Consider the following 24,117-nt stretch of genomic DNA (forward strand, 5'->3'; position numbering starts at 1 on the left):
CCAGTCAAGAGATCAGGGCTAGATCCAACACCGTTTTTTAGCTCATTGCACCATCCCAGTTTCAGAACCTGGCTGTATGCAAATTAGTCTGTCCCTGGCCCAGTGCATCATGGGAACAGGGCAGACCAGACTACAAAAGCCGATTCTTACACTGGGAAGGAAACAAGCTTCCGGGGACCGGTTTCTGGCATTACAGCCGTCTTCGGCCCGGCTTGCTTGAATCCTGATGGTGCAATGAGCAAGGGACTCACATCTGAGTATACCCTTCCACGCTTAGGGTGGACAAAATTATGTACAACAAGGGGTGGTGATGGACAGAGTCTCTGAATTAAGCAGAGTACTCTCACCCAGTCAAGAGATCAGGGCTAGATCCAACACCGTTTTTTAGCTCATTGCACCATCCCAGTTTCAGAACCTGGCTGTATGCAAATTAGTCTGTCCCTGGCCCAGTGCATCATGGGAACAGGGCAGACCAGACTACAAAAGCCAATTCTTACACTGGGAAGGAAACAAGCTTCCGGGGACCGGTTTCTGGCATTACAGCCGTCTTCGGCCCGGCTTGCTTGAATCCTGATGGTGCAATGAGCAAGGGACTCACATCTGAGTATACCCTTCCACGCTTAGGGTGGACAAAATTATGTACAACAAGGGGTGGTGATGGACAGAGTCTCTGAATTAAGCAGAGTACTCTCACCCAGTCAAGAGATCAGGGCTAGATCCAACACCGTTTTTTAGCTCATTGCACCATCCCAGTTTCAGAACCTGGCTGTATGCAAATTAGTCTGTCCCTGGCCCAGTGCATCATGGGAACAGGGCAGACCAGACTACAAAAGCCAATTCTTACACTGGGAAGGAAACAAGCTTCCGGGGACCGGTTTCTGGCATTACAGCCGTCTTCGGCCAGGCTTGCTTGAATCCTGATGGTGCAATGAGCAAGGGACTCACATCTGAGTATACCCTTCCACGCTTAGGGTGGACAAAATTATGTACAACAAGGGGTGGTGATGGACAGAGTCTCTGAATTAAGCAGAGTACTCTCACCCAGTCAAGAGATCAGGGCTAGATCCAACACCGTTTTTTAGCTCATTGCACCATCCCAGTTTCAGAACCAGGCTGTATGCAAATTAGTCTGTCCCTGGCCCAGTGCATCATGGGAACAGGGCAGACCAGACTACAAAAGCCAATTCTTACACTGGGAAGGAAACAAGCTTCCGGGGACCGGTTTCTGGCATTACAGCCGTCTTCGGCCCGGCTTGCTTGAATCCTGATGGTACAATGAGCAAGGGACTCACATCTGAGTATACCCTTCCACGCTTAGGGTGGACAAAATTATGTACAACAAGGGGTGGTGATGGACAGAGTCTCTGAATTAAGCAGAGTACTCTCACCCAGTCAAGAGATCAGGGCTAGATCCAACACCGTTTTTTAGCTCATTGCACCATCCCAGTTTCAGAACCTGGCTGTATGCAAATTAGTCTGTCCCTGGACCAGTGCATCATGGGAACAGGGCAGACCAGACTACAAAAGCCAATTCTTACACTGGGAAGGAAACAAGCTTCCGGGGACCGGTTTCTGGCATTACAGCCGTCTTCGGCCCGGCTTGCTTGAATCCTGATGGTGCAATGAGCAAGGGACTCACATCTGAGTATACCCTTCCACGCTTAGGGTGGACAAAATTATGTACAACAAGGGGTGGTGATGGACAGAGTCTCTGAATTAAGCAGAGTACTCTCACCCAGTCAAGAGATCAGGGCTAGACCCAACACCGTTTTTTAGCTCATTGCACCATCCCAGTTTCAGAACCTGGCTGTATGCAAATTAGTCTGTCGCTGGCCCAGTGCATCATGGGAACAGGGCAGACCAGACTACAAAAGCCAATTCTTACACTGGGAAGGAAACAAGCTTCCGGGGACCGGTTTCTGGCATTACAGCCGTCTTCGGCCCGGCTTGCTTGAATCCTGATGGTGCAATGAGCAAGGGACTCACATCTGAGTATACCCTTCCACGCTTAGGGTGGACAAAATTATGTACAACAAGGGGTGGTGATGGACAGAGTCTCTGAATTAAGCAGAGTACTCTCACCCAGTCAAGAGATCAGGGCTAGATCCAACACCGTTTTTTAGCTCATTGCACCATCCCAGTTTCAGAACCTGGCTGTATGCAAATTAGTCTGTCCCTGGCCCAGTGCATCATGGGAACAGGGCAGACCAGACTACAAAAGCCAATTCTTACACTGGGAAGGAAACAAGCTTCCGGGGACCGGTTTCTGGCATTACAGCCGTCTTCGGCCAGGCTTGCTTGAATCCTGATGGTGCAATGAGCAAGGGACTCACATCTGAGTATACCCTTCCACGCTTAGGGTGGACAAAATTATGTACAACAAGGGGTGGTGATGGACAGAGTCTCTGAATTAAGCAGAGTACTCTCACCCAGTCAAGAGATCAGGGCTAGATCCAACACCGTTTTTTAGCTCATTGCACCATCCCAGTTTCAGAACCAGGCTGTATGCAAATTAGTCTGTCCCTGGCCCAGTGCATCATGGGAACAGGGCAGACCAGACTACAAAAGCCAATTCTTACACTGGGAAGGAAACAAGCTTCCGGGGACCGGTTTCTGGCATTACAGCCGTCTTCGGCCCGGCTTGCTTGAATCCTGATGGTACAATGAGCAAGGGACTCACATCTGAGTATACCCTTCCACGCTTAGGGTGGACAAAATTATGTACAACAAGGGGTGGTGATGGACAGAGTCTCTGAATTAAGCAGAGTACTCTCACCCAGTCAAGAGATCAGGGCTAGATCCAACACCGTTTTTTAGCTCATTGCACCATCCCAGTTTCAGAACCTGGCTGTATGCAAATTAGTCTGTCCCTGGACCAGTGCATCATGGGAACAGGGCAGACCAGACTACAAAAGCCAATTCTTACACTGGGAAGGAAACAAGCTTCCGGGGACCGGTTTCTGGCATTACAGCCGTCTTCGGCCCGGCTTGCTTGAATCCTGATGGTGCAATGAGCAAGGGACTCACATCTGAGTATACCCTTCCACGCTTAGGGTGGACAAAATTATGTACAACAAGGGGTGGTGATGGACAGAGTCTCTGAATTAAGCAGAGTACTCTCACCCAGTCAAGAGATCAGGGCTAGACCCAACACCGTTTTTTAGCTCATTGCACCATCCCAGTTTCAGAACCTGGCTGTATGCAAATTAGTCTGTCGCTGGCCCAGTGCATCATGGGAACAGGGCAGACCAGACTACAAAAGCCAATTCTTACACTGGGAAGGAAACAAGCTTCCGGGGACCGGTTTCTGGCATTACAGCCGTCTTCGGCCCGGCTTGCTTGAATCCTGATGGTGCAATGAGCAAGGGACTCACATCTGAGTATACCCTTCCACGCTTAGGGTGGACAAAATTATGTACAACAAGGGGTGGTGATGGACAGAGTCTCTGAATTAAGCAGAGTACTCTCACCCAGTCAAGAGATCAGGGCTAGATCCAACACCGTTTTTTAGCTCATTGGACCATCCCAGTTTCAGAACCTGGCTGTATGCAAATTAGTCTGTCCCTGGCCCAGTGCATCATGGGAACAGGGCAGACCAGACTACAAAAGCCAATTCTTACACTGGGAAGGAAACAAGCTTCCGGGGACCGGTTTCTGGCATTACAGCCGTCTTCGGCCCGGCTTGCTTGAATCCTGATGGTGCAATGAGCAATGGACTCACATCTGAGTATACCCTTCCACGCTTAGGGTGGACAAAATTCTGTACAACAAGGGGTGGTGATGGACAGAGTCTCTGAATTAAGCAGAGTACTCTCACCCAGTCAAGAGATCAGGGCTAGATCCAACACCGTTTTTTAGCTCATTGCACCATCCCAGTTTCAGAACCTGGCTGTATGCAAATTAGTCTGTCCCTGGCCCAGTGCATCATGGGAACAGGGCAGACCAGACTACAAAAGCCAATTCTTACACTGGGAAGGAAACAAGCTTCCGGGGACCGGTTTCTGGCATTACAGCCGTCTTCGGCCTGGCTTGCTTGAATCCTTGTTGTAAATATTTTTGTCCACCCTAAGCGTGGAAGAGTATACTCAGACATGAGTCCCTTGCTCATTGCACCATCAGGATTCAAGCAAGCCGGGCCGAAGACGGCTGTAATGCCAGAAACCGGTCCCCGGAAGCTTGTTTCCTTCCCAGTGTAAGAATTGGCTTTTGTAATCTGGTCTGCCCTGTTCCCATAATGCACTGGGCCAGGGACTGACTAATTTGCATACAGCCAGGTTCTGAAACTGGGATGGTGCAATGAGCTAAAAAACGGTGTTGGATCTAGCCCTGATCTCTTGACTGGGTGAGAGTATTCTGCTTAATTCAGAGACTCTGTCCCTCACCACCCCTTGTTGTAAATATTTTTGTCCACCCTAAGCGTGGAAGGGTATACTCAGACATGAGTCCCTTGCTCATTGCACCATCAGGATTCAAGCAAGCCGGGCCGAAGACGGCTGTAATGCCAGAAACCGGTCCCCGGAAGCTTGTTTCCTTCCCAGTGTAAGAATTGGCTTTTGTAGTCTGGTCTGCCCTGTTCCCATAATGCACTGGGCCAGGGACAGACTAATTTGCATACAGCCAGGTTCTGAAACTGGGATGGTGCAATGAGCTAAAAAACGGTGTTGGATCTAGCCCTGATCTCTTGACTGGGTGAGAGTATTCTGCTTAATTCAGAGACTCTGTCCCTCACCACCCCTTGTTGTAAATATTTTTGTCCACCCTAAGCGTGGAAGGGTATACTCAGACATGAGTCCCTTGCTCATTGCACCATCAGGATTCAAGCAAGCCGGGCCGAAGACGGCTGTAATGCCAGAAACCGGTCCCCGGAAGCTTGTTTCCTTCCCAGTGTAAGAATTGGCTTTTGTAGTCTGGTCTGCCCTGTTCCCATAATGCACTGGGCCAGGGACAGACTAATTTGCATACAGCCAGGTTCTGAAACTGGGATGGTGCAATGAGCTAAAAAACGGTGTTGGATCTAGCCCTGATCTCTTGACTGGGTGAGAGTATTCTGCTTAATTCAGAGACTCTGTCCCTCACCACCCCTTGTTGTAAATATTTTTGTCCACCCTAAGCGTGGAAGGGTATACTCAGACATGAGTCCCTTGCTCATTGCACCATCAGGATTCAAGCAAGCCGGGCCGAAGACGGCTGTAATGCCAGAAACCGGTCCCCGGAAGCTTGTTTCCTTCCCAGTGTAAGAATTGGCTTTTGTAGTCTGGTCTGCCCTGTTCCCATAATGCACTGGGCCAGGGACAGACTAATTTGCATACAGCCAGGTTCTGAAACTGGGATGGTGCAATGAGCTAAAAAACGGTGTTGGATCTAGCCCTGATCTCTTGACTGGGTGAGAGTATTCTGCTTAATTCAGAGACTCTGTCCCTCACCACCCCTTGTTGTAAATATTTTTGTCCACCCTAAGCGTGGAAGGGTATACTCAGACATGAGTCCCTTGCTCATTGCACCATCAGGATTCAAGCAAGCCGGGCCGAAGACGGCTGAAATGCCAGAAACCGGTCCCCGGAAGCTTGTTTCCTTCCCAGTGTAAGAATTGGCTTTTGTAGTCTGGTCTGCCCTGTTCCCATAATGCACTGCGCCAGGGACAGACTAATTTGCATACAGCCAGGTTCTGAAACTGGGATGGTGCAATGAGCTAAAAAACGGTGTTGGATCTAGCCCTGATCTCTTGACTGGGTGAGAGTATTCTGCTTAATTCAGAGACTCTGTCCCTCACCACCCCTTGTTGTAAATATTTTTGTCCACCCTAAGCGTGGAAGGGTATACTCAGACATGAGTCCCTTGCTCATTGCACCATCAGGATTCAAGCAAGGCGGGCCGAAGACGGCTGTAATGCCAGAAACCGGTCCCCGGAAGCTTGTTTCCTTCCCAGTGTAAGAATTGGCTTTTGTAGTCTGGTCTGCCCTGTTCCCATAATGCACTGGGCCAGGGACAGACTAATTTGCATACAGCCAGGTTCTGAAACTGGGATGGTGCAATGAGCTAAAAAACGGTGTTGGATCTAGCCCTGATCTCTTGACTGGGTGAGAGTATTCTGCTTAATTCAGAGACTCTGTCCCTCACCACCCCTTGTTGTAAATATTTTTGTCCACCCTAAGCGTGGAAGGGTATACTCAGACATGAGTCCCTTGCTCATTGCACCATCAGGATTCAAGCAAGCCGGGCCGAAGACGGCTGTAATGCCAGAAACCGGTCCCCGGAAGCTTGTTTCCTTCCCAGTGTAAGAATTGGCTTTTGTAGTCTGGTCTGCCCTGTTCCCATAATGCACTGGGCCAGGGACAGACTAATTTGCATACAGCCAGGTTCTGAAACTGGGATGGTGCAATGAGCTAAAAAACGGTGTTGGATCTAGCCCTGATCTCTTGACTGGGTGAGAGTATTCTGCTTAATTCAGAGACTCTGTCCCTCACCACCCCTTGTTGTAAATATTTTTGTCCACCCTAAGCGTGGAAGGGTATACTCAGACATGAGTCCCTTGCTCATTGCACCATCAGGATTCAAGCAAGCCGGGCCGAAGACGGCTGTAACGCCAGAAACCGGTCCCCGGAAGCTTGTTTCCTTCCCAGTGTAAGAATTGGCTTTTGTAGTCTGGTCTGCCCTGTTCCCATAATGCACTGGGCCAGGGACAGACTAATTTGCATACAGCCAGGTTCTGAAACTGGGATGGTGCAATGAGCTAAAAAACGGTGTTGGATCTAGCCCTGATCTCTTGACTGGGTGAGAGTATTCTGCTTAATTCAGAGACTCTGTCCCTCACCACCCCTTGTTGTAAATATTTTTGTCCACCCTAAGCGTGGAAGGGTATACTCAGACATGAGTCCCTTGCTCATTGCACCATCAGGATTCAAGCAAGCCGGGCCGAAGACGGCTGTAATGCCAGAAACCGGTCCCCGGAAGCTTGTTTCCTTCCCAGTGTAAGAATTGGCTTTTGTAGTCTGGTCTGCCCTGTTCCCATAATGCACTGGGCCAGGGACAGACTAATTTGCATACAGCCAGGTTCTGAAACTGGGATGGTGCAATGAGCTAAAAAACGGTGTTGGATCTAGCCCTGATCTCTTGACTGGGTGAGAGTATTCTGCTTAATTCAGAGACTCTGTCCCTCACCACCCCTTGTTGTAAATATTTTTGTCCACCCTAAGCGTGGAAGGGTATACTCAGACATGAGTCCCTTGCTCATTGCACCATCAGGATTCAAGCAAGCCGGGCCGAAGACGGCTGTAATGCCAGAAACCGGTCCCCGGAAGCTTGTTTCCTTCCCAGTGTAAGAATTGGCTTTTGTAGTCTGGTCTGCCCTGTTCCCATAATGCACTGGGCCAGGGACAGACTAATTTGCATACAGCCAGGTTCTGAAACTGGGATGGTGCAATGAGCTAAAAAACGGTGTTGGATCTAGCCCTGATCTCTTGACTGGGTGAGAGTATTCTGCTTAATTCAGAGACTCTGTCCCTCACCACCCCTTGTTGTAAATATTTTTGTCCACCCTAAGCGTGGAAGGGTATACTCAGACATGAGTCCCTTGCTCATTGCACCATCAGGATTCAAGCAAGCCGGGCCGAAGACGGCTGTAATGCCAGAAACCGGTCCCCGGAAGCTTGTTTCCTTCCCAGTGTAAGAATTGGCTTTTGTAGTCTGGTCTGCCCTGTTCCCATAATGCACTGGGCCAGGGACAGACTAATTTGCATACAGCCAGGTTCTGAAACTGGGATGGTGCAATGAGCTAAAAAACGGTGTTGGATCTAGCCCTGATCTCTTGACTGGGTGAGAGTATTCTGCTTAATTCAGAGACTCTGTCCCTCACCACCCCTTGTTGTAAATATTTTTGTCCACCCTAAGCGTGGAAGGGTATACTCAGACATGAGTCCCTTGCTCATTGCACCATCAGGATTCAAGCAAGCCGGGCCGAAGACGGCTGTAATGCCAGAAACCGGTCCCCGGAAGCTTGTTTCCTTCCCAGTGTAAGAATTGGCTTTTGTAGTCTGGTCTGCCCTGTTCCCATAATGCACTGGGCCAGGGACAGACTAATTTGCATACAGCCAGGTTCTGAAACTGGGATGGTGCAATGAGCTAAAAAACGGTGTTGGATCTAGCCCTGATCTCTTGACTGGGTGAGAGTATTCTGCTTAATTCAGAGACTCTGTCCCTCACCACCCCTTGTTGTAAATATTTTTGTCCACCCTAAGCGTGGAAGGGTATACTCAGACATGAGTCCCTTGCTCATTGCACCATCAGGATTCAAGCAAGCCGGGCCGAAGACGGCTGTAATGCCAGAAACCGGTCCCCGGAAGCTTGTTTCCTTCCCAGTGTAAGAATTGGCTTTTGTAGTCTGGTCTGCCCTGTTCCCATAATGCACTGGGCCAGGGACAGACTAATTTGCATACAGCCAGGTTCTGAAACTGGGATGGTGCAATGAGCTAAAAAACGGTGTTGGATCTAGCCCTGATCTCTTGACTGGGTGAGAGTATTCTGCTTAATTCAGAGACTCTGTCCCTCACCACCCCTTGTTGTAAATATTTTTGTCCACCCTAAGCGTGGAAGGGTATACTCAGACATGAGTCCCTTGCTCATTGCACCATCAGGATTCAAGCAAGCCGGGCCGAAGACGGCTGTAATGCCAGAAACCGGTCCCCGGAAGCTTGTTTCCTTCCCAGTGTAAGAATTGGCTTTTGTAGTCTGGTCTGCCCGGTTCCCATAATGCACTGGGCCAGGGACAGACTAATTTGCATACAGCCAGGTTCTGAAACTGGGATGGTGCAATGAGCTAAAAAACGGTGTTGGATCTAGCCCTGATCTCTTGACTGGGTGAGAGTATTCTGCTTAATTCAGAGACTCTGTCCCTCACCACCCCTTGTTGTAAATATTTTTGTCCACCCTAAGCGTGGAAGGGTATACTCAGACATGAGTCCCTTGCTCATTGCACCATCAGGATTCAAGCAAGCCGGGCCGAAGACGGCTGTAATGCCAGAAACCGGTCCCCGGAAGCTTGTTTCCTTCCCAGTGTAAGAATTGGCTTTTGTAGTCTGGTCTGCCCTGTTCCCATAATGCACTGGGCCAGGGACAGACTAATTTGCATACAGCCAGGTTCTGAAACTGGGATGGTGCAATGAGCTAAAAAACGGTGTTGGATCTAGCCCTGATCTCTTGACTGGGTGAGAGTATTCTGCTTAATTCAGAGACTCTGTCCCTCACCACCCCTTGTTGTAAATATTTTTGTCCACCCTAAGCGTGGAAGGGTATACTCAGACATGAGTCCCTTGCTCATTGCACCATCAGGATTCAAGCAAGCCGGGCCGAAGACGGCTGTAATGCCAGAAACCGGTCCCCGGAAGCTTGTTTCCTTCCCAGTGTAAGAATTGGCTTTTGTAGTCTGGTCTGCCCTGTTCCCATAATGCACTGGGCCAGGGACAGACTAATTTGCATACAGCCAGGTTCTGAAACTGGGATGGTGCAATGAGCTAAAAAACGGTGTTGGATCTAGCCCTGATCTCTTGACTGGGTGAGAGTATTCTGCTTAATTCAGAGACTCTGTCCCTCACCACCCCTTGTTGTAAATATTTTTGTCCACCCTAAGCGTGGAAGGGTATACTCAGACATGAGTCCCTTGCTCATTGCACCATCAGGATTCAAGCAAGCCGGGCCGAAGACGGTTGTAATGCCAGAAACCGGTCCCCGGAAGCTTGTTTCCTTCCCAGTGTAAGAATTGGCTTTTGTAGTCTGGTCTGCCCTGTTCCCATAATGCACTGGGCCAGGGACAGACTAATTTGCATACAGCCAGGTTCTGAAACTGGGATGGTGCAATGAGCTAAAAAACGGTGTTGGATCTAGCCCTGATCTCTTGACTGGGTGAGAGTATTCTGCTTAATTCAGAGACTCTGTCCCTCACCACCCCTTGTTGTAAATATTTTTGTCCACCCTAAGCGTGGAAGGGTATACTCAGACATGAGTCCCTTGCTCATTGCACCATCAGGATTCAAGCAAGCCGGGCCGAAGACGGCTGTAATGCCAGAAACCGGTCCCCGGAAGCTTGTTTCCTTCCCAGTGTAAGAATTGGCTTTTGTAGTCTGGTCTGCCCTGTTCCCATAATGCACTGGGCCAGGGACAGACTAATTTGCATACAGCCAGGTTCTGAAACTGGGATGGTGCAATGAGCTAAAAAACGGTGTTGGATCTAGCCCTGATCTCTTGACTGGGTGAGAGTATTCTGCTTAATTCAGAGACTCTGTCCCTCACCACCCCTTGTTGTAAATATGTCTGTAAATAATCGTCACTGGCGTTCGCCAGAAATTTCTGATAGGCTAGACCGATAGCTCCTCGGCCAAAGCACGTATATATTCCAACCAATATTCCAGACGGGTTCGGCATTGTTAATAACTTTTTGCCTTGTGTGAAAAAGTCCCTAACCTGTAAATATTTAAAAAACATATTTTGCAACAGACCAAACTCATCTTAAAGCTTCGCCAAAGGAAGAAACCCCCGTCCATCATACAGTTGACCCAGCCGGGTAATACCCTTACATTGCCAGTCTTTCTCAATACAGTCCTGAAATATACTAGGCAGCATAGGATTACTCCATAGCAATAAGCTTGCTGGCTGAGCCTTCCTCTCTGTGAGGCTGACCTCTTCCTCTTGTTCTCACTTGAAAGGATTGTCTCGCCGTGTGTTGCCATTGATGGTGTGACATTTGTTGTGTAGGCAGGTTCATGATGCTTTGGGGCTTATGTTGTTGCTATCCCATTATGAATGCCGCCCTGCCTGGGGGCCTTCTGTTTGTGGTCCCTGCTCTCCAGAAGGTTCCTTCGAACTGGAGCACTCCCATAGACTTTGCAGTGTCACTATCGTTTTTCAGCTACTGCAGTGCATCGTCTACCGCCTGTCCGAATAGTGCTGTTGCATTTGAGGGCATGTTGATAATTGAGGACTGTACCTCTGTCTTGAATCGGGAGACCTTTAGCCAGGTGCGTCTCCTGAGTGTTGCCCCTGTGCATATCTGCACGCCGGCAGTATCTGATGCATTCAGTGTGGATTTAAGGCAGGTTTTGGCAAAATATTTGTCTTGGCCCTCTTATGGAACTCTTCCAGAGGGTGCTGTATCAGGTCCTCTATCTCGTCACATTGCTGGTGCCCATAGCATTTAAGAAGCTTGTTGGACTTTGCCGTTGGGCCTCCTAGTGATGGGGGATGCGGTGGTGGACGGGGAGATGGACAGACACCCGGCCTGAGCATTGAGACCGGTGCGGAAGTGGCTTCCCGAGTTTCTAGAAGCAACAGATCTTGTAGATGGTTGGAGGCTACGTAATCCGTCTGGGGTACATTATACACACATGTCCGTCGCACACCACAGCCTGTCTAGAATAGACTATATACTGGTACCGGCGGCCCAGGCTGCCGCGGTTCGGGAGGCGCGACATCTGGGGAGGGGGATCTCCGACCACTCTCCCGTCTGGCTCCAGTTGGAAATTGGTCAAAGTGATGTTGGTAGGGTGGCCTCTATCAGCGCATGGCACTTGAAGGACCCTGCCACCAAGAAAGAGGTCATCAAGATCACGGAGATATACTTCCAAGAGAGTAGGAATATGGTGGACTCGGCACAGACCCTGTGGGAGGCATATAAAACCACTATTCGGGGGGAGGTTTTATCGCTGGTTGCGGGGAAAAAAAAGAAACGCCAGGCAGAAATGGAGAAGGCGGAGGCGGAAGTGACGAGGTTGGAATTGGAGGTGTCCAGGGCAGCAACCCCAGAAGGTATACACCGTTTAAAATTGCGACAGGATGAGTATAGCGGCCTCACTAGGGACAAGGCTAGAGCGCAGAACAAGGATACTCAAAGCAGGGTATAGGAGCATGGAGATCAAGCCGGTAAACTAATAGCGTGGCTTGAGAAGGGAGAGTGGGCGTCGCGGCTGGTACCAGAACTGCAGGGAGCAAATTCCAATATAGTCACGGACCCACGGAAGCAGAGAACGGCCCGGGACCAGGGTTCAATTTCCGACGCGGCAGGGTCGCGGACCAGGGTCAGCGGACTCGACAATTCTCGCCTCGGCGCCTACTCTAACCAAGGATCACACTCGGCAACTCTGGGCATTAAGCTTGCCTCATCTCTACAACGGCCCCCCACAGACGCCGGGGATGCCTGGTTTCACCTTGGAGATACCCAGAAGGGACCATCTCACAGGGAAAGCCAGGATGGGTTCCCCAGCGGTCTCCAGCGCCGGGACGCTTACGGGCAGCCGTGCGCTTTACAAATCCAACACACATTTACATTACACATTACACACACACAAGCATTAGCGGATGAATTCTCGGAATATTATGGTGGGGTGTATACCTCGGTCGGGGGTACACGGAAGAGGATAACAGTGCAATGATAAAGGACATCCAGATGCCTATGCTATCGGATGACAACCGTGAGTATTTAGATTCCTCCCTCACAAATGATGAGGTGGCGCTGGCCATCAGAGGAGTGCACTCGGGGAAGGCCACTGGCCTGAACGGAATTCCCATAAAACTGTATAAACTGAGAGCTAATAAGCTAGTTATGTTTGTTCGGTCCATGCTTGAAGAGAGTAGAGAGAGGGGCCGGCTCCCTTATGACCAGCGGGTGGCAAATATTGTGGTTATCCACAAAGCGGGTAAACCCAAGACGCTCTGTTCATCATACAGACCTATCTCATTGCTGAATGCTGAGCCTAAAATACTGGCGAAGCTGCTTGCGATGAGACTAGCCAAAGTAATCACTACCTTGATACATCCGGACCAATCCGGCGTCATCCCGCGCCGAAATACAGCCCTCAATCTGCGCAGGCTGCATGGGATATTGGGCAGGACCCCAACGATCCAGGAGCCGTAGGTGTTGGTGTCACTGGACGCTACCATGGCATTTGATAGGCTCGAGTGGCCCTACCTGTTTGCGGTTTTGGGGAAGATGGGCATCAGACTGGAGTTTATTAACTGGGTGCGTCTATTGTATACAAATCCCCTAGCCAGAGTGGTTATAAATAATCATAAGTCTGACGACTTTCCCCTTGGCAGGGGCACGAGACAGGGATGTCCCTTGTCCCCGCTCCTGTTTGCTCTGGCCTTAGAGCCCTTGGCGGCGTGGGTTCGGTGGGACAGATCAATATGAGGCCTGAGGTGGACGTTGGAGTGGAAGGTAGAGGCAGCTTTTCTGGGACAGTAGGCCCCGAATAGCGTTTTCTAAGCTTACTCTCCCCTGGTATGACGGGGGGATAGGATTGCCGGATCTACGAAAATACTATTGGGCCTCCCAGTTGGCGGCAGTGAATCATGTCATATACGGGCCCCCCGGGGATCCGGGATATGCTATGGACCGCTGGCAGGTGCCTGGGGGCGACTTCACTAGGGCGCTATACGCCAGACCTCGCCGGTTTCCCCTTGCAGGACCAATGGCACACGCCGTGCTGGTGCGGCACGCGGCCAATAGACAGCTCAAGTGGGAGGGGATGCTCACACTTGCCACCCCATTATGGAGTTCGGAGAAGCTTGGAAGTTTATGGAAGTCCAAGGGATTTGACAAAGGGGATCTCATTGGGGTCACGCAGATCAAGTATGTTTGGAGGGAGGGCACGGTTCATACATTTGATTCCCTCAAACAACAATACCACCTACACGACAGTGAGCACTACCGTTACCTCCAGATTAGAAATGCTCTGCTTGCACATATCTCCAGAGACACGACGCTCCCCGACGCTTCCCCTCTTGAAGACCGAGTGTTAGACGGACACCTCCCAGAGAAGACTATCTCACTCAAATATAAAAAGCTCATAAATAATATGGAGGACCCGTTGGTACTTATCAGGACGCACTGGAGTACTGATGGGTTGGAGCTAGATGACGAAGAGTGGCGGGAGGCGGTCTCCTCTCCAAAGGTGGTAGCGATACAGATGAGGCTCAGATTAATGCAACTGAAGATTTTACTCAGGTCATATGTTACGGGGCCGCGTCTGGTTCGAATGGGTCGAGTGGAGAGTGGGAAATGTCGGAGGGGGTGCGGAAAGCTTGGGACCTTCATGCATATTTTGTGGCACTGTACGGCGGTACAGGAGTATTGGGTGAAGATCCACGATACGCTGCGAGATGTCCTACAGGTGGAGATACGACCGGAGGTCCGTGGGTGCATCGTAAACGCCTGGGAACCCACAGATCTGAATGTGTATGAGAGGCAATGGGTAACGCTGGAATGTACGGTAGCTAAACGTAACATTGCTCAGCTGTGGGGAGCCAGTCAGCCGCCTCAGGTTGTGAAGTGGGTAGAAGATTTGGGTTGGTGCATGTTCAGGGAGAGGTCAGTTTATGTGGCCAGGGGTTGCCCTGGGAAGTAGGGGAATGTTTGGGGGACTTGGAATCGATACCTTGGAGATATCTGTACCCCCGATACGTCTAGAGGCAGTGGAGGCGCATGAGTCCCCGTGATCCATCACCTATATTATGTATTTATTATCCTGAACGTATGGAAATGTAACATCGACAAGTATGAGAGCTGCTAATGTCACCTGATGTTTTTCTTTGTTGTTTTGTTAATGAAAAGATTTTTAAAAAGAAGCTTGTTGGAGTTTGATATCCCCCAATGTGTGGCTGCCTTTCTCGATCTTCCTTCGCACCAGATTAGCCTCTTGCTCCCCTTCTATGGTGGTGGCCCCATTTATTTGGGGGTATTGTTTCTCTTCCACGCGCTGGAGACAATGATGGAATCTGTAGGAACATTGCCTTTTATGTATTTGGGGTTCTGAGTGGAGTGTTTGTATTTTTTTTCCACTCAAGGCCTTAATGCTCTTGTAGTGGGAGGTTTGCTAAAGGCCTCTTTCCCCTGGTTGAGGACGCTAGGGAGCATGGGTAAGTATAAGTTAGCCTTTTATAAAAGACATCAGGGTTTCTAGTAGGAAGCATGCTTCCCCTTTCTCCTCTCCAAGCAAAAAGGCTGCATTGGCATCTGCAGCCCTTTTGATGAGGCTGTTGTACAGGGACAAGTCGTCGGATGGCAAAGATATCGAGGAATATCTTTCTGCCCCTTCCTCCAGGGGACTCTGGATTGAGGTCCTGTCATGTGTCCTCGAACTGACTTTCTTCCTTAAACATCACCGCTTCTTTGTCTTCTTATGAAATTCCTTCAAGGAGTCATCAAACTCCTTCTTTCTCATAGAATGGACGTACTTTTGACCTTGAGTTGTAATTTGTCTCACACTCTTTTTCTATGTTGAGGGCTCTCCAGGCCTTGAGTCCTTGCCCTTCTCTCTTCCTCCCTCTCGAATGCTTAGTTGCATTGAAGATCTTGTCGACGATTTGCCCCAATCTGTGTCTTTTTGTCTGTATCTGTGTCGTTTTCTTTGTTTCTGCTGACCTTTGGTCGTTATGTGCTTCAACGCCCAGGCTGCCTTTGAGGACATAGAGTCCGAGGACTTAACGTTCATGCTTTTCAGCGGTTTGATTACCTTTTGCCTTTTCTTGTTTGCGTCCTACACCGATTTCCCCGGTGCTTGTCTTTTTTCAATGTCGGTTGTGAAGTCCTTGATGTCGGACTCCCCTCCTCGTGTGATTCGGCCTCTTCAACATTCGGCTCATTGTCGCTGGATAACCTGAGATCTTTCTGAGATTCCTGTGTCTTCTGAGTGCTAGACATGGTGCAGTGTTCTAGTGTCTGTCGATGTCGTATCTTGAGTGTCTTGGGTACAAACTCAGCATAGGCCTCACAGTCTTCGTCCTTATGGTTCCACAGCAGACAAAAGTTGCAGACCTTATGAGGGTTTCTTTGCGTAAATTTGTGGTGACAGTTGGGGCAGAACTTAAAAGGGATCATTTCCATAAACCTCTACTGTCTCTTCCCTCTTCATTCTCTGTAAAGTAGATCTTACTACCAGGGTCCCCCATTGGGCCGAGAAGGCTTCCCTTCTCAGTTCCTTAGATCTTCGTGTGGTCTTCTGTGATTTTTGATTTATCTACTTGTTGGCTCACTTTTCTCTGTGTGGACAAAGACAATCTGAAGGTGGCTGTATACGGCTGTCCTGGCAGTTCCTATGGCACCCGTAGGAACTGCCAGGATGCCGTCTGAATTCACACCAGGGATGGACTTACCACCAAATGGTGGTAAAGACGCCCACAAAAAAAAAGGACAATATCGGACCCAACCACCAGATGAGGGAATAAATGCACAGCATGTGAATCCAGAAAAGGATTCATGCTGCAAAACACCAACTTCCATAAAGCGTGTAGCAACAGTAGGGTAGAAGTAGATTATTATTATTGCTTTTATAAATGTTTCCTAAATAGGAGAACAGAATCAAAGTTCATTTACAGTCTTGAATATACACAAATATTGAGCATGATTAGAAAAAAAACATGATCAATAATTTCATCAGTATTTACATTATATAGTAGCTTATTCATGGGGGCTTGGGTGGGTACAGCCTGGTTTAAAAGAAAGAATAGAGATTATAGAGAATAAAAATTAAGGTGAGAGGTCACCCATTTCAATACTTCCGGGATATTCTAGCCGTAAGTTAATAAGTTGATTAAAATAAAAGGTCTACTATATACAAGGGGCGGGGGATCAATAAGACCACTTTAACTGTTCAGCCAAACCGACATAGCGGACTAGGTTTTCCACCCCAGCTTCCTAGCCTGCCTACCCTTGCACATTTAAAGCACAATTGCTTGACTGTATATACCAATCAGTCGGGCAATCCAGGCCTGAAACGAGGGAGGCTCTGGGTCCTTCCATCTAGCTGTAATTAGAAATCTAGCAACTGTAACTGATATAAAGACAAAGTAGGTCTGGATCGCATCCAGTCTACTACTATTGTTGTGATCTAGAATCATCAGGGAGGAGCTGAGGCAGATCCTTCGCCCAAACAGCCTCTCCCAATATGACTCCAGACCACAGAGAAGAGAGCCTGTCATAGCTGTAGAACATATGAACCAATGCACCCGGGCCATCCCCGCACCTGGGACATTTATCGTCTATCCTTTTTGGCCACCCAAACATCTTGGCCGGGGTAAAATAGAGATAAAATACAGTTTTGTAGTGTTATGCCTTCAGGCTAGGGCAATCAATCTATCAATCAGAACATTTGTAAAGAGCACTACTCACCTGTAGGGGTCTCAAGGCGCTGGCGGGGTGGGGGGATGCTGCTACTGCTCGAAAAGCCAGGTATTGAGTAGTCTTTTGAAGGTTAGCAGGTCCTGGGTCTGATGTAGGAGGATGGGGAGGGTGTTCCAGGTCTTGTCGGTGAGGTGGGAAAACGATCTGCCGCCGGAGGTCGCTCTTCGGATGCGGGTGCAGAGGGCGAGCTTGGCGGAGCAGGGCTGGCGGTTGGGGGTGTAGAAGGTAAGTCGTCTGTTGAGGTAAGCTGGTCCGGTGTTGTGGAGTGCCCTATGTGCGTGGATGAGGAGCTTGAAGGTGATCCTCTTGTCGACGGGGAGCCAGTGCAGGTCTCTCAGGTGGGTGTGATGTGGCTGCGGTGAGGGATGTCGAGAATCAGGCGTGCAGAGGCGTTCTGAATGCGTTGTAGCCGTTTCAGGAGTTTGGCCGAGGCTCCTGCATAGAGGGCGTTTCTGTAGTCCAACCTACTGCTGACGAGGGCCTGGGTGACCGTTCTTCTTGTTTCGGTGGGGATCCACCTGTAGATCTTGTGGAGCATGCCAAGGGTGTTGAAGCAGGAGGACAAGACGGCGTTGACCTGCTTTGTCATGAAGAAAGTACAGTCGAAGATGAACCCCAGGTTGCGTGCGTGGTTGGTGGGTGTTGGTGCTGTTCCCAGTGCGGTTGGCCAGCAGGAGTCGTCCCAGGCCGAGGGGGTGGAGCCGAGGATGAGGACTTCCGTCTTGTCCAAGTTTAGCTTCAGACGGCTGTTCTTCATTCACTCGGCGACAGCTTTCATTCCTTTGTGGAGGTTGGTTTTCGCGGTGAGGGGGTCCTTGGTGAGGGAGAGGATCAGCTGGGTGTCGTCGGCATAGGAGATGATGTTGAGGTTGTGCAGTCGGGCGATGTGGGTGAGCGGTGCCATGTAGATGTTGAATAATGTCGGGCTGAGGGATGAGCCCTGGGGTACGCCGCAGATGATCTCGGTGGCTTCGGAGCGGAAAGGGGGGAGGCAGACGCCCTGGGTTCTGCCGGAGAGGAAGGAGGTGGTCCAGTCCAGAGCCATGTCTCGGATCCCAGCGTCGTGGAGGCATGTACGTAGGGTGCGGTGGCGGACAGTGTTGAAAGCGGCTGACAGGTCCAGGAGGATGAGGGCCGCGGTTTCGCCGCTGTCCAGCAGGGCCCTGATGTCATCAGTTGCAGCGATGAGGGCAGTTTCGGTGCTGTGGTTGCTGCGGAACCCAGACTGAGATGGGTCCATGATGCTGTTCTTCATGAGGTAGTGGGTCAGTTGTCTGTTGACGGTCTTCTCGATGACCTTCGCCGGGAACGGGAGCAGGGAGATGGGTCGGAAGCTCTTGAGTAGATTAAAGACATATACATGATATCTTAATTTGAACAGTAACATCCATGGCAGTATTAGTTCAGGAAAGTAGGCCTTTTTTGACCGCCAATTCATTAAAAGGTTGGGTTTGCTTAACCACTGCATTCCTAGGAAAACTTGAAAGCTGGGAGCATCTGTGGTAGTTGGTAGAGGTGTAATTCCTGGGTGTGGTAAGATGTGGACCCGGATGTTAAGGTAAATCCATCCACTAATGACTTCAGGTCCAGTTTTAGTATGGGTTGGGATATGTTGCTGACCTACAGACCTGGTGTCAATGAAGTTACAAGTGGCCGCACAGGCCACTAAAGGCTCTAACCCATATACCTGTGGCTAAGGAAAACCATAACATGAAAAAGGAGAGTAGAATGCTATCACAAGGCACCACAAACATTCGAAATGAAGGTCACTTTCTGTCATCTGTCACTGATATTTCGCACAGGCCTGACGACTTAGGAAAGTATAGCACTGTATGAAATATATGTTTTCTGATGTAATAACTTTGAAAATAACCATGAAAAAGTGCAAGGACATTGGGAAGCTCTGGAAGTTGTGTAAGACTGTAGAAAATACTGTGCCAAGGTGTCAGATAAAGGTGCTTTGTGTTGACCCACACAGCAGATATATATATATATATATATATATTGCAGAACACAAGGTTGCCCAAAATGAGGAGCCGCGCACGTCAGGACACACACCACTCCGCAGGCGGCAGTATGGTTGACAGGCATCACGCGTTTCAAACAGCCATACGCGTTTCGAGCAGGACGCTCTTGATCACTGGCAATTGAAGAGGCAGGAAGCGAGATTGAAGAACTGCTTTTTATTAAACAATGTGAAGTCCCGCCCCAGTGGGCGCTGCAGGCATGCTGGTTATTGTAGTCCATATTCTGCCGCAATTAGACTAGAAGTTCTCTCCCCACTGGGGAATATTGGCAACTCAGCAGCGCTGTGCACTGTTTTTCAACCCACTTGGGAAAGACATTTTCAAACGGAGTACAGAGGCACCCACTGGGGTTTTTGCACGGAGTCTGGCAACAAGATACAGCAAGTACCACAATGCTTTGCCATAGCCTATAGGGGCGGGACTCTACATTTTCAATAAAACACGTGCATGTAATAAAGCAGACTGTTTCCCCGTTTGTGCAGCCAGTGATCAAGGGCGCATCGGCGCTCGAAACGCGTATGGCACTTAGGAGAGGAGTGTGATAGGCTGTGAAGCTGCTGCCAGTGGCACGTGTGTGGAAACCCCTTCGTGTGTGGCATTCCTTCCAGGGCAACCTTCTTTGTAATATATATATATATACACACACACATGTACATTTAAAACATTCATAGTTATTTCCTGCATCCATTGCCATGCATGCATACCACCCATAATCTTATTGTTAGTACACATGTAAATAAAAGCAAACACACTGAAATACAACTAATGCCTTTGTCCAAAAAACATTCATACATAATGATGAAAATAATCGCTTTTCTGTGGGAAAAAATTTCACATTTCTAAAAATAGAAATAATTTCATTGAACACCACACATAGTAATACATGCGCTTACTGTTTCAATGGCCATTTCTATTGCAGCGTTATCTTCAGTACTTGGACATTTCAAGAAGTGCTTTAATGCCTGAAAAGTATTAAATTGGACAAATGAGCTAAGACAGTCAGCAAGTTAAATAAACTATAATTAATTAAAAAACGATAGAAAAAACTATAACATATATGACATTCTTTCTAATAGTTAATACTAGTAAAACAAGTATGTGCTGTGGGTAAATATGAACACTCAAATGTCTAGTTAGACAGTCTGTACTGTTGCAGAAACCAAACTAAGGTTCACAACTGGAGGGACATTTTAAGCTTCTGAACTTGCGTGAATCTTTGAAAATTAAGAAAAATAATATCAGTTATTCTCTTGCCTATGTTTTTTTCCTCTTTCTTTTATATTGTTTAATCTGTAATGCACATTCTGTGCACCAATACCATTCCAGGGTATTCTGGGGTTGGTGATCAGCTCTAACCCCAGTTCCAGGAAAACTGAAAATCTGTAAAGAAAGTTAAGGTTCTTGCAATTAAAGGTTACACAGTAGGGGTGAAGAACAAGGTACTCACCTTTGGTAACGCTCTTGCTGGTTGATACTCTATCCTACATTAGATACCTCGCTGTAGAATATTCTCCAGGCCCTAGACTGGGTCCAGAACATTTTAAAGCAGTGCTCCTGAGCACTGCTAGGTGGTGACGTGTGGCTCTCTGTTGGCCTTATCCTGCTTTGGAAGAGATCAGGCAAGATCTTGCTGTCAATGTCACAGAGGGTGCTTTTATAATGGGCGAGCAGGAAGTTTTCAATGACGAACCTCAAGGCTAGGCTGGCCGAAGAGGACATTTGCTTCTAAAATGCCTCAATCTATTTTGACTACCTGTCCAGAAGGGGGGGCACAGGGCTGACGGGTCATCGTAACTAATTCAGATTCACCCAGCTGGCTGAAGCTTTGAGCACCAAGTGCTTTGTAAGAAAATCAAGGTCACCAGGCACTGGTCTTTGGCTTCTGGCCACCTGCCTGTTAACTGGTGGAATACAGCAAGGTATACACCAAGTGCTCAACAGATTATCAGTAAGGACTTTGTTGAACAATGTGAGAAGTTGGCCTGGTATATGATGTTCACTATTCTAGTGAGCACCTTGCACCAGTCCAAACAACCCTTATGGTGATGGTTGTAAAGTCAACCTTATAGACCAGCTATCCTAGTGGTAGCACGGACAAAGCAGTCTTAGGCTAACACTTCAGAGAGCATGTGAAGCCAACTGTTTTACCAATAATAATCCCTTGAATACCAAATGAAAGGACACCACACAAGGTATATATCAAATATATATGTATTTATTACTAACACAACCCCTCTGCACTCGTTATGAGGCCAGAGTTCGAGATACAGCACAAGTTACTCAATAAGCATACTATAAGTTGCACAAATACAATTCTGCCCTAGGGGCCTCACGAACCATATACTAAAGAAATGGTATAAGAACCACTTCAGGAAAGGTGAATAGGCCTAGGGCCTAGAGAATCGCGGGGGCTACGCAGGACTACCAAAGGATTGGGAGTAGGAGACTCACAGGACGCGTGCAGGGTCTAAACACACACGCGGGTTACCATAGAAAGTCAATGGGAACGTAAAAGTCACAAAGTAATTGATTTAGGACACTCCAGGATGGACCACGGGAAAACCCTGTTAAACTAGGACACTTGGATAGTTACTACCCACGGGAGCACCGGAGTACCCAGGGAAGCCGGGTGCATAGGTGTGAAGTTGTGTCGGGTTTCGTCATCGAATCCTATGGAGAGCTGCAAGAAGATGCTGCAGGCGACCAGGAGGAAGATGTGCGGGTGGATCCAAGGGTGGATTGGAGTCGAGAAGAACCTGAAAGCAGAGGGGACAGAGTCTGGGTCACTAGCCAGTGACTGGGAAGGAACCAGGAAGGAACCATGCGATGTCGAGATGCAATCAGGTGAAGATGCGAAGCTTGTCTCTGCAGCCACGTGGACCAGGAGGTGTCAACGACGACCAGGAGCTGGATACGGACTGTCCCACGAAGGATCTCGCTGTTGGCGGTGTCGGCTTCCGGATTGGAGTCAACAAGCCTTGGCAAAGGCAACCCACGCAGAAAGGGAAGATCGGCTTCTTGTTCAGACCAGCAAGGTCTGGGGAGCTTCCCCTTTACAGGAAAGCAGGAGCAAGCCCAGAGCAACCAGGCAAGCGGTGTTATTTCAAGGTGATGTCTTCAGGAGGGCCACTAGCCAACGGGCTAGCAACCGCGAAGACGCGTCGAGGAGAAATGCAGGCACAGACCCCACGCGGCACTCGTTGAGTGTGGAGGGCTGAGCTTCGGTGCACTTACGGCTCAGGGTTGGGGCTTCTCAAACCCCAATGCACAACTTCGAGGACACCTCAGAAGCTGCACAGTTAGCAACAAGCAGATATTGCAGGATGTCCGGTCCCACGTCTCTCGGGTCCGCCACGGGTCTCAGCTTTGCTGTAGATGTGGGTCGGAGACAGAGAAGTCTGGAAGTCCAGAGACTGCGTCGCTAGGTCGTCGGGATCCGGCTGGAGCGTCGACGAAGCAAACCGGCAAGTTACTGGTGATGCCTGTTTGCACAGGGTGGTCACTCCTTGACTACAAGGGAGATTCTTCAGTCTTCTAGTTGCAGTAGAATGTCGAAGGTCCAGAGTTTCGTTTCAGAGTTTCAGTTCAGGATAATCTAAAGTCTCTAGACTCAGCTCCTACCTATATAATGATTTCAGGGGCTGGATTACCTGCTAGGTCCCTCCTATGGGCGGGACCTGAGAAGGGGGTGGTTACACCCCTTTCCCTTTGTCCAGTTTCGCAGCAGAGCTGGGGCTGGAGTGCCCCAGCAACTGGTTTGAACCGGGCTATGCATGGGGCACCTTGTGTGCCCCAGGCAGTGTCTCATTTCATTCAACCCACCCTGCCCCAATACACAAGAGCCTGTCTGGGGAGGTGCTCGCACCTCCCAAGGCAGGAAACCTATTGTCCAGGCCTCCCCTGCCGGAGTTTCGTCCAGCAGCAGGAGGTCAGACTCGTGTCTGTGGCAGCAGCATCCATTTTGTGATGCTGAGGCTCTGTTTAACTTTAACCGGGTAAAGCTACAACTACATGTCTTCTCCCTCTAGAAGGATGGAATGCTACCCCTGCTGCCAGAACTGGCGGGGGTGGGGGGTGGGGGGGGTAGTATTCCAAAGCGTATGACACCTTACACGACATGTTTTGATAAAGCCAAACCAAAGTTAGCATTAACCGCGAGGATTATAATGCACTTAAGAATATATGGTATGGCTATATCATAGAACAGCTGTAAGGACGTGGTTCCGAAAGCTGCAGACAGGCTCAGCTCGTGCATCTCACATAAAACCAAGCACTCTGCCTCCAGGATTGTTAAGGCCTGCCGTAGGAGTGACTTATAGGTATATATGTGTCTATATGTAATGGTAGGTATAGGAATACTATACCTAAGCAAGGGGTGATTACACGACCTTGCCCCAGCTGACTGATCAGCCAGTTGTGTCAATTTGGATGGCCATCCAGGGGTGGCATAATACATGCTGCAGCCCCTGGTAGGCCTTGGATGCACCTATGCCCTGGGTACCTATGGTATACTATACAGGGGCTCACAAAGGTGATCCAATACCCAATTGGATATGTGCCTAAAGTACATGGTATGAATATAGAGGGAGAACAGCTGGGCTGTGGGTCTGATTAGCAGGCCCACAGCCACACTAGAGTCGAAAAACCGATTGATCAGAGCAAAAAGTGGGGGTGAACATAGGAAGCAGACCCTACTCTCCTACAAACAGTATTATGGGCTCAGGAGAAACCGGCCTAGGCTGTAGAACATTTATAAGAACATTTGTTTTAACTACAACAGAAGGGAGTTGTAGATCCACACCTCAGCTACCTGTCTGTTGATTACGGCAAAGGAAGCACTCTCTTCCATTGGTGGGTGAAAGAGAGAAATCAACCCTGTATCAGAAGAAGTGTCAAGGCCATTGGCCTGTTGCAAACCCATATAAA

The 24,117-nt window shown here is 49.1% G+C and overlaps 1 protein-coding gene across 2 annotated transcripts in view; it reads right to left on the reverse strand.

The window, feature by feature from the left end:
- Positions 1-24,117, reverse strand: part of WDR19 (WD repeat domain 19) — a 740,406-nt gene that overhangs the window by 327,460 nt on the left and 388,829 nt on the right. For both annotated transcript variants that reach the window (XM_078678329.1, XM_078678328.1), the window contains one exon: positions 20,085-20,153. In XM_078678329.1, the coding sequence (XP_078534455.1) occupies positions 20,085-20,153 (69 nt within the window). The remainder of the gene's footprint in view (positions 1-20,084; positions 20,154-24,117) is intronic.

Source organism: Lissotriton helveticus, chromosome 2_2 (genome assembly GCF_964261635.1).
Source record: "Lissotriton helveticus chromosome 2_2, aLisHel1.1, whole genome shotgun sequence".
Taxonomy (NCBI): Eukaryota; Metazoa; Chordata; class Amphibia; order Caudata; family Salamandridae; genus Lissotriton; species Lissotriton helveticus.